General features: G+C 46.9%; 1 protein-coding gene across 1 annotated transcript; it reads left to right on the top strand.

Annotated features, from left to right (window-relative positions):
* Positions 1-11,384: 11,384 nt before the first annotated feature.
* On the top strand, positions 11,385-12,953 carry LOC125624984 (uncharacterized). The gene is made up of 2 exons (XM_048826435.2): positions 11,385-12,007; positions 12,395-12,953. Exons 1-2 carry the CDS (start codon positions 11,452-11,454, stop codon positions 12,934-12,936), a joined length of 1,098 nt encoding a protein of 365 aa, XP_048682392.2. The 5' UTR covers positions 11,385-11,451; the 3' UTR covers positions 12,937-12,953.
* The last annotated feature ends 4,489 nt before the right edge of the window (positions 12,954-17,442 follow it).

Consider the following 17,442-nt stretch of genomic DNA (forward strand, 5'->3'; position numbering starts at 1 on the left):
TCCAGCCTTCCTTTTGGGGGAAGGAATGGAGACAACATCTTCTGCAGATGGGCTGATAATTTAAAACCATCTGTGATGCAGCAAAACCCTCCAAGAGACTGACCTTCTTCCATTTCACAGCTTGTTTTCCACCACCCGCCCCCGCCCAGTCTTGTTAACCCTTGCAGCTGAGCTGCTGGCATGCCACTGAAATGCCACAAAATGTCAGGGTGGTGTCTGGCGCATTCAGCAGCGGTCAGGGTTTAAATGAGGAGAGGATGCATTCTCCATAGGAGCAAGTGCCCCCACCACAGCGAGAAGTGAGTGAAAGAGGACAAGGGAAAACAACTGCCCCAAGAGAGCATCTCCTCCCCTGCATCATCTCAGGATTACATTTAATGGAACATTTTAATTAGAGGTGAGATTCTTCTGCATCCTCTATTTAGCCTTTAACTCCTTTCCCTTTCAAGAGCACATCTTGAATCCACCAGCTGTGTCTGATGAAGGCCAGACCAGATTCCTTCCAGAACATTGCAACAGCGCACCTGGACTGCCCAGAGAGGGTTGCTAGAAGTGATGCATAGATGCTAGGAACTGACACTTTTTTGCTTGGCTCACAGCCCTGTCCATCGAACATGAGGCTAGGTGCATGACCTTCTCTCATGACCCTTGCCTTGGCTGAGTGGGACCAAGCATTTGGGCTGTGCTTCTCTGGTGACAGACAGGGCCATATTCATCTCTGGATTACTGTGCTAGAAGACAACGTTACACCAGAAAGGACTGAAAAAAACATTTAGGGTGGGATCTACAAAGCCACCTAAGACATTTGGACAAACAATGAATAGGAACTGGGTGTCCAAATCCCCTAGATCACTTTCAATATCCCACCCTCAAAATCTACCCAGACTCTACAATGATTAGAACCCCATAAATACAGTAATCTGTGGAACTCCTTGCCTGAGGATGTTGTGAAGGCCAAGACTATAACAGCATTCAAAAAAAGCTAGATAAATTCATGGAAGATAGCCATTGATGGACCTATGTCATAAATATAAAGGGAAGGGTAAACACCTTTAAATCTCTCCTGGCCAGAGGAAAAACCCTTTCACCTGTAAAGGGTTAAGAAGCTAGGATAACCTCACTGGTACCTGACCAAAATGAGCAATGAGAAAACAAGATACTTTCAAAGCTGGAGTGGGGGGAGAAACAAAGGGTTCTCTCTGTCTGTGTGATGCTTTTGCCAGGAACAGAACAGGAATGGAGTCTTAGAACTTAGTAAGTAAGCTAGCTAGAGATGGGTTAGATTCTGTTTTGTTTAAATGGCTGATAAAATAAGCTGTGCTGAATGGAATGGATATTCCTGTTTTTGTCTTTTTGTAACTTAAGGTTTTGCCTAGAGGGATTCTCTATGTTTTGAATCTGATTACCCTGTAAGGTATTTACCATCCTGATTTTACAGAGGTGATTCTTTTATTTTTTTCTTCAATTAAAATTCTTCTTTTAAGAACCTGATTGCTTTTTCATTGTTCTTAAGATCCAAGGGTTTGGGTCCATGTTCACCTATGCAAATTGGTGAGGATTTTTATCAAGCCTTCCCCAGGAAAGGGGGTGTAGGGTTTGGGGAGGATTTTTTTTGGGGGGAAGACATTTCCAAGCGGGCTCTTTCCCAGTTATATATTTGTTAGACGCTTGGTGGTGGCAGCAATAAAGTCCAAGGGCAAAAGGTAAAATAGTTTGTACCTTGGGGAAGTTTTAACCTAAGCTGGTAAAAGTAAGCTTAGGAGGTTTTCCTGCAGGTCCCCACATCTGTACCCTAGAGTTCAGAGTGGGGAAGGAATTTTGATGGGCTATTAGCCATAATAAGGCTATTATCAGTCCTTAGCCTCTGTTTGCCTCAAGCTGAGAATGGGCAACAGGGGATGAATCACTTGATGATTCCCTGTTCTGATCATTCCCTCTGGGGCACCTGGCATTAGCCACGGTCGGAAGACAGGATACTGGGCTAGATAGACCTTTGGTTTGACCCATTATGGCCATTCTTATGTGTTGTGTGAAGTACTTCCTTTTGTTTGTTTTAAACCAGATGCCTATTTATTTCATTGGGTGACCCCTGGTTCTTGTGTTATGTGAAGGGGTAAATAACACTTCCCTATTCACCTTCTCCACACCAGTCATGATTTTGTAGACCTCAATCATATTTCCCTCCTTAGTTGTCTCTTTTCCAAACTGAATAGTCCCAGTGTTTTTACTCTCTCCTCATAGGGAAGCTGTTCCATACCATAAATCATTTTTGTTGTCCTTCTCAGTATTTTTTCCATTTCTAATATCTTTGAGACACAAATATTAGAACTATATCACTCTAGGCTAAAGAACACTATGGGCACTAAGACTAGGATAGGTTTCTTCTGTGTCACCAGCTCAAATCCAGTAATGGTTGGGTAATGACAGTCGTTTTCCCTTGTGATCATTAACCAATGGTCTCAATCCCATTCCGGCTGGATAAGTGTCCTTTGCGTAAGTTAGTGACCTTGTTGGTAGTCTCATTGCAGAGGCTAAGGACTGAACTAGCCATGCAGACTGAACTTTACTTTCATCTACACAGATGCTTTTGAGAACGTGGTATAGGGTGTGGGGTTTGAGGGCGCTTACCCTGTAGGGTCTTCATTCTATACTCTACTCAGTTTGTGGACAGAGGACTTCAGGCCAACATTTTCAAAGCTGGGTGCCTAAAATTAGACCCCTTCACTCTCTTATTTAGGTGTCTAAATATTATGGATGATTTGCAGAGATGCCAACTACCTGCAGCTCCCATTGACTTCAGTGGAGAATGCTCAGACCCTCTGAATATTAGGTCTGGAATTCAGATATCTGAATATGGATTTAGGGGCCTAATTGAAGGCACCAAGGTTAGATAATTTGATTCTCAGTCTGGCACTTTCACCAGCAACGGGCCAGATTCTGACCTCATCATAGTGCCATGATTAGTCCGGCTGCCATCAACTGATTAAGCTGCTGTTCAGCATGAGAAGGTTAGAATCAGGCCTAGCGACTGCAAGGAGTAGCAGTACCCAGTTCTCATGCTGTAAATTAGCCCCTCTCCTTTCTATGATGTATAGAATCCCTGGAATTCTCTCGTTCAACACTAATTTGTTTTCATCTACAACTGACGGGGGATATTTGTCAACTCCATCCATGATTTAGATGGGGCACTGGCTGCTTATCAATCTGGCACTCATACCCCTGTGATTGCTGCACTTTGACTAATGCCCAGTCCCTGACCACTCCTGGCTGGCCAGCATTGGATCATGCTTACCCTTTCCTTCCTTAAGGATGTAATTAATGAAATCAGCAATGTAATTAATGAAACCCTGACTCACTGTCAGAGCCGCCCTTCCCTTTCTCCCAGGCATGGTAAAGAAAGTGACATTTTAACCCATCCTGCACCTTAATGGGCATGGAAAATGCACTCAGCACCACTGGTCCTGTATGGCCCTATATGGTCCTTGCTCTTTGTCAGATGTCTTCTCACTCTAGCTAAAATTAGCATCAAGGCAATAGGCGGTCCCAGCCACGCTGCATGCACTACTGCCAGGCACCCATGGGGTTAATAAAACATTGCTGTTTTTATTAAAATAATGCGGCATAAAATCCAGGTGTAATACAGAATTCCTGATTTCAAGGACTGTGCTTTTCCCCCATATTTTTCAATGCACTAACAGAAACCTTTTCAACTACCACCACACCTCCCTGACCTACCCCCCAGTTTAGCATATCAAAAACAACTCCAGCTAAGGATCTTTCCCAACAACAAAATATGCAATAAAATCCTTGTCTGAGAGGCTGCATTGTAACCGTTCCACCCCACCATGTTAAGAGTCCATGGCTGAAACAAATGCTGCAGAAAATCACCTGGAATCCAGTTAATCTACAGTGAAGTCCCATTTGTTCTCTTTCCCTTCATTTTGGGTTGCATGGTATTTTCTACAACTTTCTAGGGCTGCCTTGACTGAACTTGGCCTGGCCCAAACAAAGCCAGTAGCTGCTATGAGCAGAAATGTGACAGAAGAATCCAGTCACTGGGATTTTAAGTCCCACTCCTGCAATTTGTATTTCCCCAGCAAAGTCCATCTTTAATCAGCATCCTAACAGAGGAATAAAACCAGAACGTTACTCCAGCACCCACCCCAGAAATAACTGAGTAGGTTATGAATCACTCCCAACCACATGCCCATTGCAGCTGACTTGCATCCTAGAAACCTTTTTGAACTTAGTGGCTTTACAAAGGGTATTTAGGAGTCCATGACTTTTCTCCCTTGGTGTGAAGAGGAGGTTAGCAGAACCTACCACCAATTATCTTTTGTGCAATGTCAAGGCAACCAGGAGTGACTCAGATCAATTGTTCCTACCATATGCAAGGAATCACAGTTCATTCTGCACTGGGTGCTTAGAACTCACCTGTGTATGTGTCTTCCTCCTACAGTTCTGTCGTCTCCTTGATTCCCTTCCTCCCCAGGATGCTGTGAAAGCTGCTGCTTGCAAGAGTTGCCTTTCCAGTCTAAACTCGGATATCAAATAGCAGATTCGATCACTATGAGCCTTTGCTGCTGCTCTCTGTGCTCTCACTTTCTCCCTCTCACTGACCTAATCTCCCTCTTGCCCTCTCCCCTTGGGAGGTGACAGCCTGTGATAAGTCCAAACAATTTTTTTATGGGAACCTGATGCACCAGTCTCCTGTTCATCGTTATTTCAGTAAATACCAGTGACGACACTGGACAAGTCTGAGATTAACTTAATTCTTTGACGTTTCTAAAGTCAGTTTGGAGGGCTGATTTTCTGCAGATCATCTTTCTTCTTCAAAGCGAAAAGAAAAGGAGTACTTGTGGCACCTTAGAGACTAACCAATTTATTTGAGCATAAGCTTTCGTGAGTGCCACAAGTACTCCTTTTCTTTTTGCGAATACAGACTAACACGGCTGTTACTCTGAAACCTTCTTCAAAGCATCGCCTTGAAAGCTTTTGTTCCACTAAACCTTTGAACAATCTAAGCAAAGTGCAGCATAATTGTCTGCTTTGGAAACAGTAAGATTAATTCGGGTCAGGTTTTCAGAGGTGCTGAGCACCGCACAATCCCAGTTGAAATCAAGGGGTGAGCTCTTCTGAAAATCAAAAGGACTGTAGAAATTTTAATCAAAGTGCTAAGGGCCTGAAGATAAAAAACTCAATGTGCTATAAATGTCAAATATTTTATGGGCCAAGTCACAGCCACTTCCTGAAATCCTTTTAATGTATTTTTAAGTATTAAACTTTAAGCTTACTGTAGTTTTTCTTTTCTTCAAATGCAAGTATATCAGATAACAGTACAAGCATGACCTGGTGTTTCAGACATGAGTTACCACTTTTTTTTTTAATTGGGCTGCAAAACAATGATTTTCCCAACTGTCTCTCATAAAACAGACTATTGTAAGAGACAAGGTGGGTGACTTTTCCCACTGAAAACATGTCATGAAATCATCACATCAGTCTGTGTTTGGTTAGCCAGGCAGGGTACAGCATATTTACACATTGCTGTATGGATGCAAAATTTGCCTCTTTGCTGTGAAATAAAACATATTGCAAACATTTAGAACACATAATTTGCTGCTTTTGTGTGGTGTCCTGAGTAGCTATGGATATTAAATCATCATTTCTCCTAAAAGTGACAACTTATTTTACCCATAACATACAAAGACTTATACACAGGATAAAAATCTGCACAATGACTCGTTCCAGAACACACGTCGGTCTGGTCAGACTCGCTCCAGGTGCGGGCCTGGTGCGGCAATCACTGGAGGGGATTCTCCGGGCTGTGCCATGCAGGAGCTCAGGCTAGCGGATTAGAATGGTCTCTTCGGGTCTTAAAACACAAGCATCTATTAACTCTGCCTGTTTGCCCACTCTTATTCCGGTTTAAGAGCGTCTTATTTCACTTAGCCTACTTAAACCACAGTAAGCCTACTTACACCAAAAGAAGAGTGTCTACACAGCCTTTTGCACTAAATTACACCTTAGGTTGTTTCCATTTCCAAGGGTTTGAAACTGAAACCCTTGGAAATGTCCATGTCTAGTTGGCAGCCGGTATCAAGTGGAGTGCCCCAAGGGTCGGTCCTGGGGCCGGTTTTGTTCAATATCTTCATAAATGATCTGGAGGATGGTGTGGATTGCACTCTCAGCAAATTTGCGGATGATACTAAACTGGGAGGAGTGGTAGATACGCTGGAGGGGAGGGATAGGATACAGAAGGACCTAGACAAATTGGAGGATTGGGCCAAAAGAAATCTGATGAGGTTCAATAAGGATAAGTGCAGGGTCCTGCACTTAGGACGGAAGAACCCAATGCACAGCTACAGACTAGGGACCGAATGGCTAGGCAGCAGTTCTGCGGAAAAGGACCTAGGGGTGACAGTGGACGAGAAGCTGGATATGAGTCAGCAGTGTGCCCTTGTTGCCAAGAAGGCCAATGGCATTTTGGGATGTATAAGTAGGGGCATAGCGAGCAGATCGAGGGACGTGATCGTTCCCCTCTATTCGACATTGGTGAGGCCCCATCTGGAGTACTGTGTCCAGTTTTGGGCCCCACACTTCAAGAAGGATGTGGATAAATTGGAGAGAGTCCAGCGAAGGGCAACAAAAATGATTAGGGGTCAGGAACACATGAGTTATGAGGAGAGGCTGAGGGAGCTGGGATTGTTTAGCCTGCAGAAGAGAAGAATGAGGGGGGATTTGATAGCTGCTTTCAACTACCTGAAAGGGGGTTCCAAAGAGGATGGCTCTAGACTGTTCTCAATGGTAGCAGATGACAGAACGAGGAGTAATGGTCTCAAGCTGCAGTGGGGGAGGTTTAGATTGGATATTAGGAAAAACTTTTTCACTAAGAGGGTGGTGAAACACTGGAATGCGTTACCTAGGGAGGTGGTAGAATCTCCTTCCTTAGAGGTTTTTAAGGTCAGGCTTGACAAAGCCCTGGCTGGGATGATTTAACTGGGAATTGGTCCTGCTTCGAGCAGGGGGTTGGACTAGATGACCTTCTGGGGTCCCTTCCAACCCTTATATTCTATGATTCTATGAACATTTTCCTTTTTTTTTTTTTTTTCCAAAAATTTTTGAAGTTTTCTTTCCCCCTCTTGGCTCTCCCTTTTTTCATTTGTGCCACTCACTGCAATAAAATGAATAATGGTGAGGATTGGGGTTCTCCCCACCCCTCTTTTTTTCTTTGCTTACTCTGTAGCTTTTCAAAATTTCTACTTTGGCCAAGTCAGACAAGCCGCAGAGTGACAGTTGCATTTTCCTTTTGCCACTTGGTGATTTTCCCAGAGCTGATGATCTGAAAAGTCAGAGAGTGGAGAACAGAAGAGTGCAAACAAGGACATTTTAAATTTTTTCTGTTCCTAAAATTGTTTTGTTTCAAAATTTTCCATTGGCAGGTTTTTTTTAACCAAAAACATTTTCCTGTGGGGAGAAAAAATCATTTTCAACAAAACCATTTTTTCCAGGGGAAAATTTTCTGGTTCAGAAATTGCAACCAGCTGTTTCCACCACCCACAGGACTCCACCCACCCCTCACACCAAACAACACCCCCCCTTCACTCCCTCCAACCTCCCAGCCTCTCCCCACAAAACGCTCCTTCTCACACCAACCCCCCCCATCCCTGCCTAGACCCACAACTCACCTCCTCAAGGCTCCCTGCTGGGCTTTTGCCCCCCAGCTGCCCTTCCTAAAGCTCTCCCAAGCCTGTGTCCCCCGAGCTTCCCTCAGTGACCAAGTCCCCTCATTCCCCTCTCTAAGGCCTGGTCTTCCCAGCTCCTCTCCCTTGTATCTCAACCTGGCAGGGCCCAGTCTCCACTATAACCAGCTCAGACTCCTCTGTGGCCAACTAGGATGCCCTCCTTTACACAGAGAGCTGGGAGGGGAGGAGAGGATGGGAGGGGGTGCTCCACTCAGATGGCGCCTCCTCCTGGTCACTGTGAGGAATAGCTCTCCATGTCAAGGCCCCTTCCTGCAGTTGCATGCCATCGCTCTGCCTCTGCAGCACCTTTCTCGCGCCACGAGTTGCTGCTGCCTCTTGGTGACTTAGCCTCCAGCCAGGTCACTATACGCACCTTCCCCTTCTGAGGCTGGGAAGTCTTTCCTCGCCAGCAGTCCTAGGCAGGCTTCCCATTCCCTGGCTGCTAGTGCCACAGGGGAACCAGGACCTGCCTTCTATTCTGGGGACTCTCTAGCTGGTAGCCAAGGCCTGTTCCCTTCTAGACCTTACTGCCTGTCTCTGAGCCCTCTCCTACCATCTAGCACTCCTCACTAGCTGGGTTTGCCAACCTCGTAACTCCCCCTTCCCAGGGAGTAACTGTGAGCTACTGTTCCTGTAGCCTCCAAACACTCCTCCCTTCTACCACAGAGGGACCGCAGACTTCCCCTTTCTGCTGCCAATTTCCTGCCTTTATAGTCCCAACCCAACTCCTTCCTCCTCAGCTGGGCCTCCTCATTCAACCAGGATTGCTTAGCCACCTGATTCCTCCCCACTGTGGCCTGTTGGGTTAATTAAGCCCCTTCTCAGTCTGCCTGAACCCTCTCAGGGTAAGTGTGGGGTGAATACCCTATCGCAGATGGAAGCAGGCATGTTGGAACTGAGCCACCTCCAGGTTCTAGACAGCAGCCACCTGCAGAGCTGGAGGAGGCTGGGAGAAATCGTGTCGTTACAATAAAGCAACAGCCCCAGATTCCCCTCTGCTGCCATCCTTCCCTCCAAGAGGGGGTGAAATTTGGAGGGAAATACGTTGTTGTCCATCCCGGGTTGAAAGTTGAGGAATACCCGTACTCCTGCCCCATCCCCCCACAAAATTACATCCATTACTGCAGCTCTCCCCGCCTGCCTTGTGTCTTCAGTTGTTGCATCCTGCAGTTGCAGTTCTTGTTGCACCAGACCCAGAGCCGCTGCAGCTCACATGATAGCAATCCCCTCCTGTACCCTAGTGCGTCTTGCTGAAAGGACGCCAGTGAAGAATGCACTGTATAAACAGTACACTTCCTTGATGTAAGAACCAGCCATATGTATTATTACTCCTCCTCCAGGTGATCACTGGCATGGAATTTTATTTGTAACAATATTTTGAGACATTTGACACATTTTTCTTCTGCCTGTATTTCGCCCTTGCAAAATCTTACCTGTCCAAATGTTTGGCATGTCCTAATTTCAAATATATCCTATTGGTATGGGCCAGATTATACTCTCACAGACATTCAAACAACCAATAATAAAGAAACTAGAATCCTTCGAATTATGTTGTGATGGAAGAATTCTGAAGACATCGCGGCCAGACCGCATAACCAGCGAAAAAGTATTGGAGATGACTGAACTCAGCAAACGCCAATCAGAGGTTTTATGAAAAGAAAGATTCAATTTGCAGGGCACATTTTAAGGGGTTCAGCGGGTGATCATGAATGATGTGGTATTATGGGTGGATCAGGAGGACGATTCACCCACAAAGAAATTGCCAGAGGACAGTACAGACCTGACTACCATGGTTGCAAACTTCCATTGCCCATGTAAGGAGAAGAGTTAACTTTTTTTACAATATTTAAGTGCCAAATTTCATCAGAGTCTGAGTTTGTTATCTAAAATTAATCTCAGCTCTAGTTATTATGGAAAGGACACTCGCAGTTCGATAGCTGCAGCTGAGCTGCGTCTGGCACGGAAAGCATGGATTCGATCACTCTTACATGTGAAGACTACAGTGAGAAGCGGAAGATGGCAGACATGTTTTGAAAGAGGGCAGTTCTTTGTGAGTTCCTGATTTTTATGCACCAACCTATGTTGACCAAAAATGTTCCGTTATGAAAAAGTGTGGCCAAAAATGACCATTAACCCTAAATATTTCTCCTCAAAAGTCAGTCTTTGCAAAGATCTACTCAACAGAAGGGGTTGGAGGAAGAGGGAAAGTATATGTGTGTGTGCAGAGAAATATGGGGTGCAAGAGGCTGGGGGAATTTGGAGGGCAGGAAGCAGAGGACATCTGAGGTGTACACTCCACCTTCTTTGCTCTGCTGTGGTAATGCAAAGCACCTATTTAGCGAGCCAGTAAATTCTGGCTGCTCTGTGCTGCTCCAGAGTGGCATAAAGCAGCCAGCGCGCACCAGTGAATATGACCTTAAAAGTTGCAAAATTGGAAAATAACTTAAGGATGATACTTTTTTCTGTTTAGTAAGGGTCAGTTTTCAAAAGCGGGTTTTCAGCTCTTTAGAAAAACCATCCCCAATACTGGGCGCTGAGTTGTTTTGAAAAGTCTGACCTTAATCTCTCTGCATCTCAGAGAGGTGCTTCATAAACACATAGTGAGAGACAGTCCCTTCCCCAAACTCTTACAGTCTAAATAGACAAGACAGAAAGGGTGGGAGGGGAAACAGAGGCAGAGAGAGGCGGCAGAGGAAGGTCAGTGGCAGGGCTTGGAATTGAATCCAGGTCTCCTGGCCAGTTCAGTCCCCAGTCCACTAGACCATGCTAACCCCCTCTCTTTTCTTGCATTTCCTCCCCTGCCTTCTCTTTTTTCTTTACTTTCCCTTTCTTCTGATATTCTACTGTTAAATATGGCTTTTCTCCATGTGGGTTATTACGGAAGTGACACTACGTGACTCACTATGGTTTAATCTTCACTTTCTTTGCCTGGAAATGCTGCACAGTGGCCTCACCCCTGTTTTGCACCTTGCGAGTCATACATGGCTGTGCAAAGTGGATATAAAATGCTAGCAAATCAGAATTCTTCACCCTCTCCAATGGAAGCATTTTACAGCTCCTTTGCACAGGAGCAAATCGCTGCACAAGGTGCAACTCCATCGAGAAGTCAACCCAGTAGGTGGCTCCCTTCATGCGGAGTCAGGACTGAACCAGAATCCTTATACTGTACAATGTTAAGGAGCTGTAAGCTGCCTCCTTCAGACAAAGCATAAATCTGAGAGGTCCTGACCATTTGTAGTCAGAGATTCCATGCTACTCTTTACATAGATAGGGGTGCTAACCATCCGCAGGGCATGTATTATGCCTCACTTTCTTAAATATCCCCTTGCAATTTCCAATATTAACTTTTCCTAGCCCTGGTCTACACTAGGACTTTAGGTCGAATTTAGCAGCGTTAAATCGATGTAAATCTGCACCCGTCCACACAATGAAGCCCTTTATTTCGACTTAAAGGGCTCTTAAAATCGATTTCCTTACTCCACCCCTGACAAGTGGATTAGCGCTTAAATCGACGTTGCCGGCTCGAATTTGGGGTACTGTGGACACAATTCGATGGTATTGGCCTCCGGGAGCTATCCCAGAGTGCTCCATTATGACCGCTCTGGACAGCACTCTCAACTCAGATGCACTGGCCAGGTAGACAGGAAAAGAACCGCGAACTTTTGAATCTCATTTCCTGTTTGGCCAGCGTGGCAAGCTGCAGGTGACCATGATGGAGTCCCAGAATCGCAAAAGAGCTCCAGCATGGACCGAACGGGAGGTACGGGATCTGATCGCTGTTTGGGGAGAGGAATCCGTGCTATCAGAACTCCGTTCCAGTTTTCGAAATGCCAAAACCTTTCTGAAAATCTCCCAGGGCATGAAGGACAGAGGCCATAACAGGGACCCGAAGCAGTGCCGCATGAAACTTAAGGAGCGGAGGCAAGCCTACCAGAAAACCAGAGAGGCGAACAGCCGCTCTGGGTCAGAGCCCCAAACATGCCGCTTCTATGATGAGCTGCATGCCATTTTAGGGGGTTCAGCCACCACTACCCCAGCCGTGTTGTTTGACTCCTTCAATGGAGATGGAGGCAATACGGAAGTAGGTTTTGGGGACGAAGAAGATGATGATGAGGAGGAGGTTGTAGATAGCTCACAGCAAGCAAGCGGAGAAACCGGTTTTCCCGACAGCCAGGAACTGTTTCTCACCCTAGACCTGGAGCCAGTACCCCCCGAACCCACCCAAGGCTGCCTCCTGGACTCAGCAGGCGGAGAAGGGACCTCTGGTGAGTGTACCTTTTAAAATGCTATACATGGTTTAAAAGCAAGCATGTGAAAGGATTACTTTGCCCTGGCATTTGCGGTTCTGCCTTTGCAAAAGGTTTCTGGGGAGGGCAGCCTTATTTCGTCCTTCATGGTAGGACACTTTACCACTCCAGGCCAGCAACACGTACTGGGGAATCACTGTAGAACAAAGCATTGCAGTGTATGTTTGCTGGCATTCAACCAAAATCCGTTCACGCGGTGGGAGGAGGCAAAATGCGACCTTGTAACGAAAGCACATGTGCTATGTATGTAATGTTAACAGCAAGGTTTACCCTGAAAGAGTGTAGCGACTGTTTTATAAAATGTGTCTTTTTAAATACCGCTGTCCCTTTTTTTTTCTCCACCAGCTGCATGCGTTTCAATGATCACAGGATCTTCTCCTTCCCAGAGACTAGTGAAGCTTAGAAAGAAAAAAAAACGCACTCGCGATGAAATGTTCTCCGAGCTCATGCTGTCCTCCCATACTGACAGAGCACAGATGAATGCGTGGAGGCAAATAATGTCAGAGTGCAGGAAAGCACAAAATGACCGGGAGGAGAGGTGGAGGGCTGAAGAGAGTAAGTGGCGGGCTGAAGAGAGTAAGTGGCGGGCTGAAGACAGGGCTGAAGCTCAAAGGTGGCGGCAGCGTGATGAGAGGAGGCAGGATTCAATGCTGAGGCTGCTGCAGGACCAAACCAGTATGCTCCAGTGTATGGCTGAGCTGCAGCAAAGGCAGCTGGAGCACAGACTGCCACTGCAGCCCCTCTGTAACCAACCGCCCTCCTCCCCAAGTTCCATAGCCTCCACACCCAGACGCCCAAGAACGCGGTGGGGGGGCCTCCGGCCAACCAGCCACTCCACCACAGAGGATTGCCCAAAAAAAAGAAGGCTGTCATTTAATAAATTTTAAAGTTGTAAACTTTTAAAGTGCTGTGCTTAAAGTGCTGTGTGGCATTTTCCTTCCCTCCTCCACCACCCCTCCTGGGATACCTTGGTAGTCATCCCCCTATTTGTGTGATGAATGAATAACGAATGCATGAATGTGAAGCAACAATGACTTTATTGGCTCTGCAAGCAATGATTAAAGGGAGGAGGGGAGGGTGGTTAGCTTACAGGGAAGTAGAGTGAACCAAGGGGCGGGGGGGTTAATCAAGGAGAAACAAACAGAACTTTCACACCGTAGCCTGGCCAGTCATGAAACTGGTTTTCAAAGCTTCTCTGATGCGTACCGCGCCCTCCTGTGCTCTTCTAACCGCCCTGGTGTCTGGCTGCGCGTAACCAGCAGCCAGGCGATTTGCCTCAACCTCCCACCCCGCCATAAACGTCTCCCCCTTACTCTCACAGATATTGTGGAGCACACAGCAAGCAGTAATAACAGTGGGAATATTGGTTTCACTGAGGTCTAAGCGAGTCAGTAAACTGCGCCAGCGCGCCTTTAAACGTCCAAATGCACATTCTACCACCATTCTGCACTTGCTCAGCCTGTAGTTGAACAGCTCCTGACTACTGTCCAGGCTGCCTGTGTACGGCTTCATGAGCCATGGCATTAAGGGGTAGGCTGGGTCCCCAAGGATACATATAGGCATTTCAACATCCCCAACAGTTATTTTCTGGTCTGGGAATAAAGTCCCTTCCTGCAGCTTTTGAAACAGACCAGAGTTCCTGAAGATGCGAGCATCATGCACCTTTCCCGGCCATCCCACGTTGATGTTGGTGAAACGTCCCTTGTGATCCACCAGAGCTTGCAGCACTATCGAAAAGTACCCCTTGCGGTTTATGTACTCGGCGGCTTGGTGCTCCGGTGCCAAGATAGGGATATGGGTTCCGTCTATAGCCCCACCACAGTTAGGGAATCCCATTGCAGCAAAGCCATCCACTATGACCTGCACATTTCCCAGGGTCACTACCCTTGATATCAGCAGATCTTTGATTGCGTGGGCTACTTGCATCACAGCAGCCCCCACAGTACATTTGCCCACTCCAAATTGATTCCCAACTGACCGGTAGCTGTCTGGCGTTGCAAGCTTCCACAGGGCTATCGCCACTCGCTTCTCACCTGTGAGGGCTGCTCTCATCTTGGTATTCATGCGCCTCAGGGCAGGGGAAAGCAAGTCACAAAGTTCCATGAAAGTGCCCTTATGCATGCGAAAGTTTCGCAGCCACTGGGAATCGTCCCAGACCTGCAACACTATGCGGTCCCACCAGTCTGTGCTTGTTTCCCGAGCCCAGAATCGGCGTTCCACAGCATGAACCTGCCCCATTAGCACCATGATGCATGCATTGGCAGGGCCCATGCTTTCAGAGAAATCTGTGTCCATGTCCTGATCACTCACGTGACCGCGCTGACGTCGCCTCCTCGCCCGGTATCGCTTTGCCAGGTTCTGGTGCTGCATATACTGCTGGATAATGCGTGTGGTGTTTAATGTGCTCCTAATTGCCAAAGTGAGCTGAGCGGCCTCCATGCTTGCCTTGGTATGGCGTCCGCACAGAAAAAAGGCGCGGAACGATTGTCTGCCGTTGCTCTGATGGAGGGAGGGGCGACTGATGACACGGCTTACAGGGTTGGCTTCAGGGAGCTAAAATCAACAAAGGGGGTGTCTGTACATCAAGGAGTATTTCAGGCAGGACTTCACGGAGGGTTCCAATAAGAAATGGTGCACCTAAGTTATCGTTCTTATTGGAACAAGGAGGTTAGCCTGGCCTCTGATTGATACATGGCTAGATTTACCTCGCTGCACCTTCTCTGTGAGTGACTGCAGTGTGATCTAGAGGAATGAGTCCCCTAGACAGGGGAGGAGGCAAATGAGTACAAAACAAAACTGGTCTATTTCTTGTTCTGAGCCACTCCATCTATCTTTTACATCTTTGGCTGGCAGCAGACGGTGCAGAAGGACTGCATGCCACCCACATCTCATGGCTGCTCGGCAGAAGTTGGTACAGTACGACTGCTAGCCATCTTCATCTCTTGCCTGCCTGGCAGAAGATGGTACAGTACGACTGCTAGCAGTCCGTATCGCCTGCCCGCTCACCATAAGACGGTTCAATAGGACTGACTGCAGGACTAAAGAGAATGACCTGGTCAAGTCACTCCAAATTTAGTCCCTGCACCCATGTCTGCCCAGGCGCTCCCAGCCGACGTGGCCAGGAGCACCTCGGACATGACGATGACGGCTACCAGTCGTACTGTACTGTCTGCTGCCACAAGGCAAGGGGTTGCTGCTACTGTGTAGCAATGCCGTACCGCGCCTGCCAGCACCCAGGAGACATAGGGTGACGGTTACCTGAGCGGGCTCCATGCTTGCAGTGGTATGGCGTCTGCACAGGTAACTCAGGAAAAAAGGCGCGAAATGATTGTCTGCCCTTGCTTTCACGGAGGGAGGGAGGGAACGGGGGCCTGACGATATGTACCCAGAACCACCCGCGACAATGTTTTAGCCCCATCAGGCATTGGGATCTCAACCCAGAATTCCAATGGGCAGCGGAGACTGCGGGAACTGTGGGATAGCTACCCACAGTGCAACGCTCCGGAAGTCGACTCTAGCCTCGGTACTGTGGAAGCGCTCCGCCGAGTTAATGCACTTAATGCACTTAGAGCATTTTCTGTGGGGACACACACACTCGAATATATAAAACCGATTTCTAAAAAACCGACTTCTATAAATTCGACCTTATTCCGTAGTGTAGACATACCCCTATTCTAGATTTGGTGTAGGTAGGAAGATAGGGAACAGCTGTATTTCACCCTGGAGGTGGCTGCATTACACCCTGTGTTCAGTTCATTAAGTTCTGCAAATGCTTTGGGATACTTCACAAAAAGGCATCTACATAAAGGGATTATTATTCTTATTAAATTACATGATTTGCATAATACGCATGCAAGCTTAAAAATTGCAGAGAGCTGCAAACCAGTGCCTCCTCTATTTACCTGACAAGACCTGACAGTTCTGCATTTCTTGGAGATCATTCACACCTAAACCAGTGGAAGGCTATAGGTCTTCCAGGTGGCCCAGCTGCAAGGTACCATAGGACAGGCCTTAGCAGGTACATACACATTTTCTTGCTTTACAGTCTCAAGCATTCATTTATTTTGTTGCCCTTGAGACTGTATCATTTATTCATAGGGAACTTCAGGGCAGACAGAAAAGATTCAGTTGAACAGAGCAGATACAAACTTTACACAGGCCCCATGATGCTCTAGGAAGCTGGAAAATTGGCTTCCCCAGGTCCCTCAGGATCCCGTGTGTGTAAGAGAGATTCCTGGTTTATTCTCACCTTCTGGACCCCTTCTGATCCATAGGACTGGGATTGAGGGGGTGTGACCAGAGCACCTCTACACCTTGGCAGTCCCTGACTGCTGGAACAGCCCCTCATAGCTGTGGGTAGCTAGGTGTAACTTAGAGCAGACCCAAGGCTGCTCTACGATGTACTGAGAGACCAGTCTGACACTATGATGGTCCAGGACTGGGGGAATGAATGAGCTGTTGAAAACAATTGTTGGGTCCCCCTTTCTTGAGCTGTGGAGAGTGCAAGCCCAGGATCTGGCCCTTTGACAAAACAGAAACTGTTCACTGGAAGAGCTGGTGACAACAAATCTCCCAATCAAAAAAAAAAAAAAACAAATTTCCAAATTCTCAAAATGCCCCCATTTGACATTTGCAAAGTGAAAAGTTTCATTTTCTGGGTCAAAAAAACTTTTTGTTTCAAAGTTTTAGTTAACTGATAGCAAACAAGACATTGTTTTTTTGTTTTCTTTTAAATGTCAAATGGGACACAAAACGTTTCAGCTCCTACCATGCCATTCTTCATGCTGCAACTGACAAAGCCTACAGCAAAAATCCCGAGGGGTTGTTAATATAATATCACTGGCTGTCTGAGTTTGGGTGTTACAGGCCGCCGATGACACGAGCGCAGCCGGAGGACACACACCGAGGGCAGCATGTGAGGCAAAACACTCTGGGATGTCCAGTCACAGACAGCCGGGAGGCAGAAAGACTGGCCAGGTCTGTTACAAAGACACACTTATAGGGTGAGCAAAGCACTGTGCTACAAACCCACAAGAGGATGACAACCATGGCTCCATCTAGTCTGTTGGCAACCCCTGGACAGCTCCCACGATTACAAACTAAATACTCACCACACTTAGTGGGAATACAAACCAGGCCAATGACTGGTTACAAATCTGCCTAAATATTATTGTGCAGCTTGCACCTGTACATCCAGTATCACCCACACACCAGGCTAGGGGTGTGACTGGGACCAGCAAAGACACCCAGAGGCTCCTGGCCCCTAGGCTCCTAGAGGTTTAAAATGAATTGGACCTATCACCTCTCACAGACCTTTACTCAGCACAGGTTTCTACCTAACAAAGAAGTGGGAAAGGTGGCTACTAAGTTGGAGCCCCATGCGACTGTCTCTG

The sequence above is a fragment of the Caretta caretta genome, chromosome 21 (genome assembly GCF_965140235.1).
Source record: "Caretta caretta isolate rCarCar2 chromosome 21, rCarCar1.hap1, whole genome shotgun sequence".
Lineage (NCBI taxonomy): Eukaryota > Metazoa > Chordata > Testudines > Cheloniidae > Caretta > Caretta caretta.

What these genes read in the sequence shown, in the direction of transcription:
- LOC125624984 (XM_048826435.2), top strand. Translation starts at nt 11,452, where the DNA reads ATGATGGAGTCCCAGAATCGCAAAAGAGCTCCAGCATGGACCGAACGG. An exon ending in AGGCGGAGAAGGGACCTCTG is followed by an intron (nt 12,008 to 12,394) that starts GTGAGTGTACCT and finishes TTTCTCCACCAG; the next exon opens with CTGCATGCGTTTCAATGATC.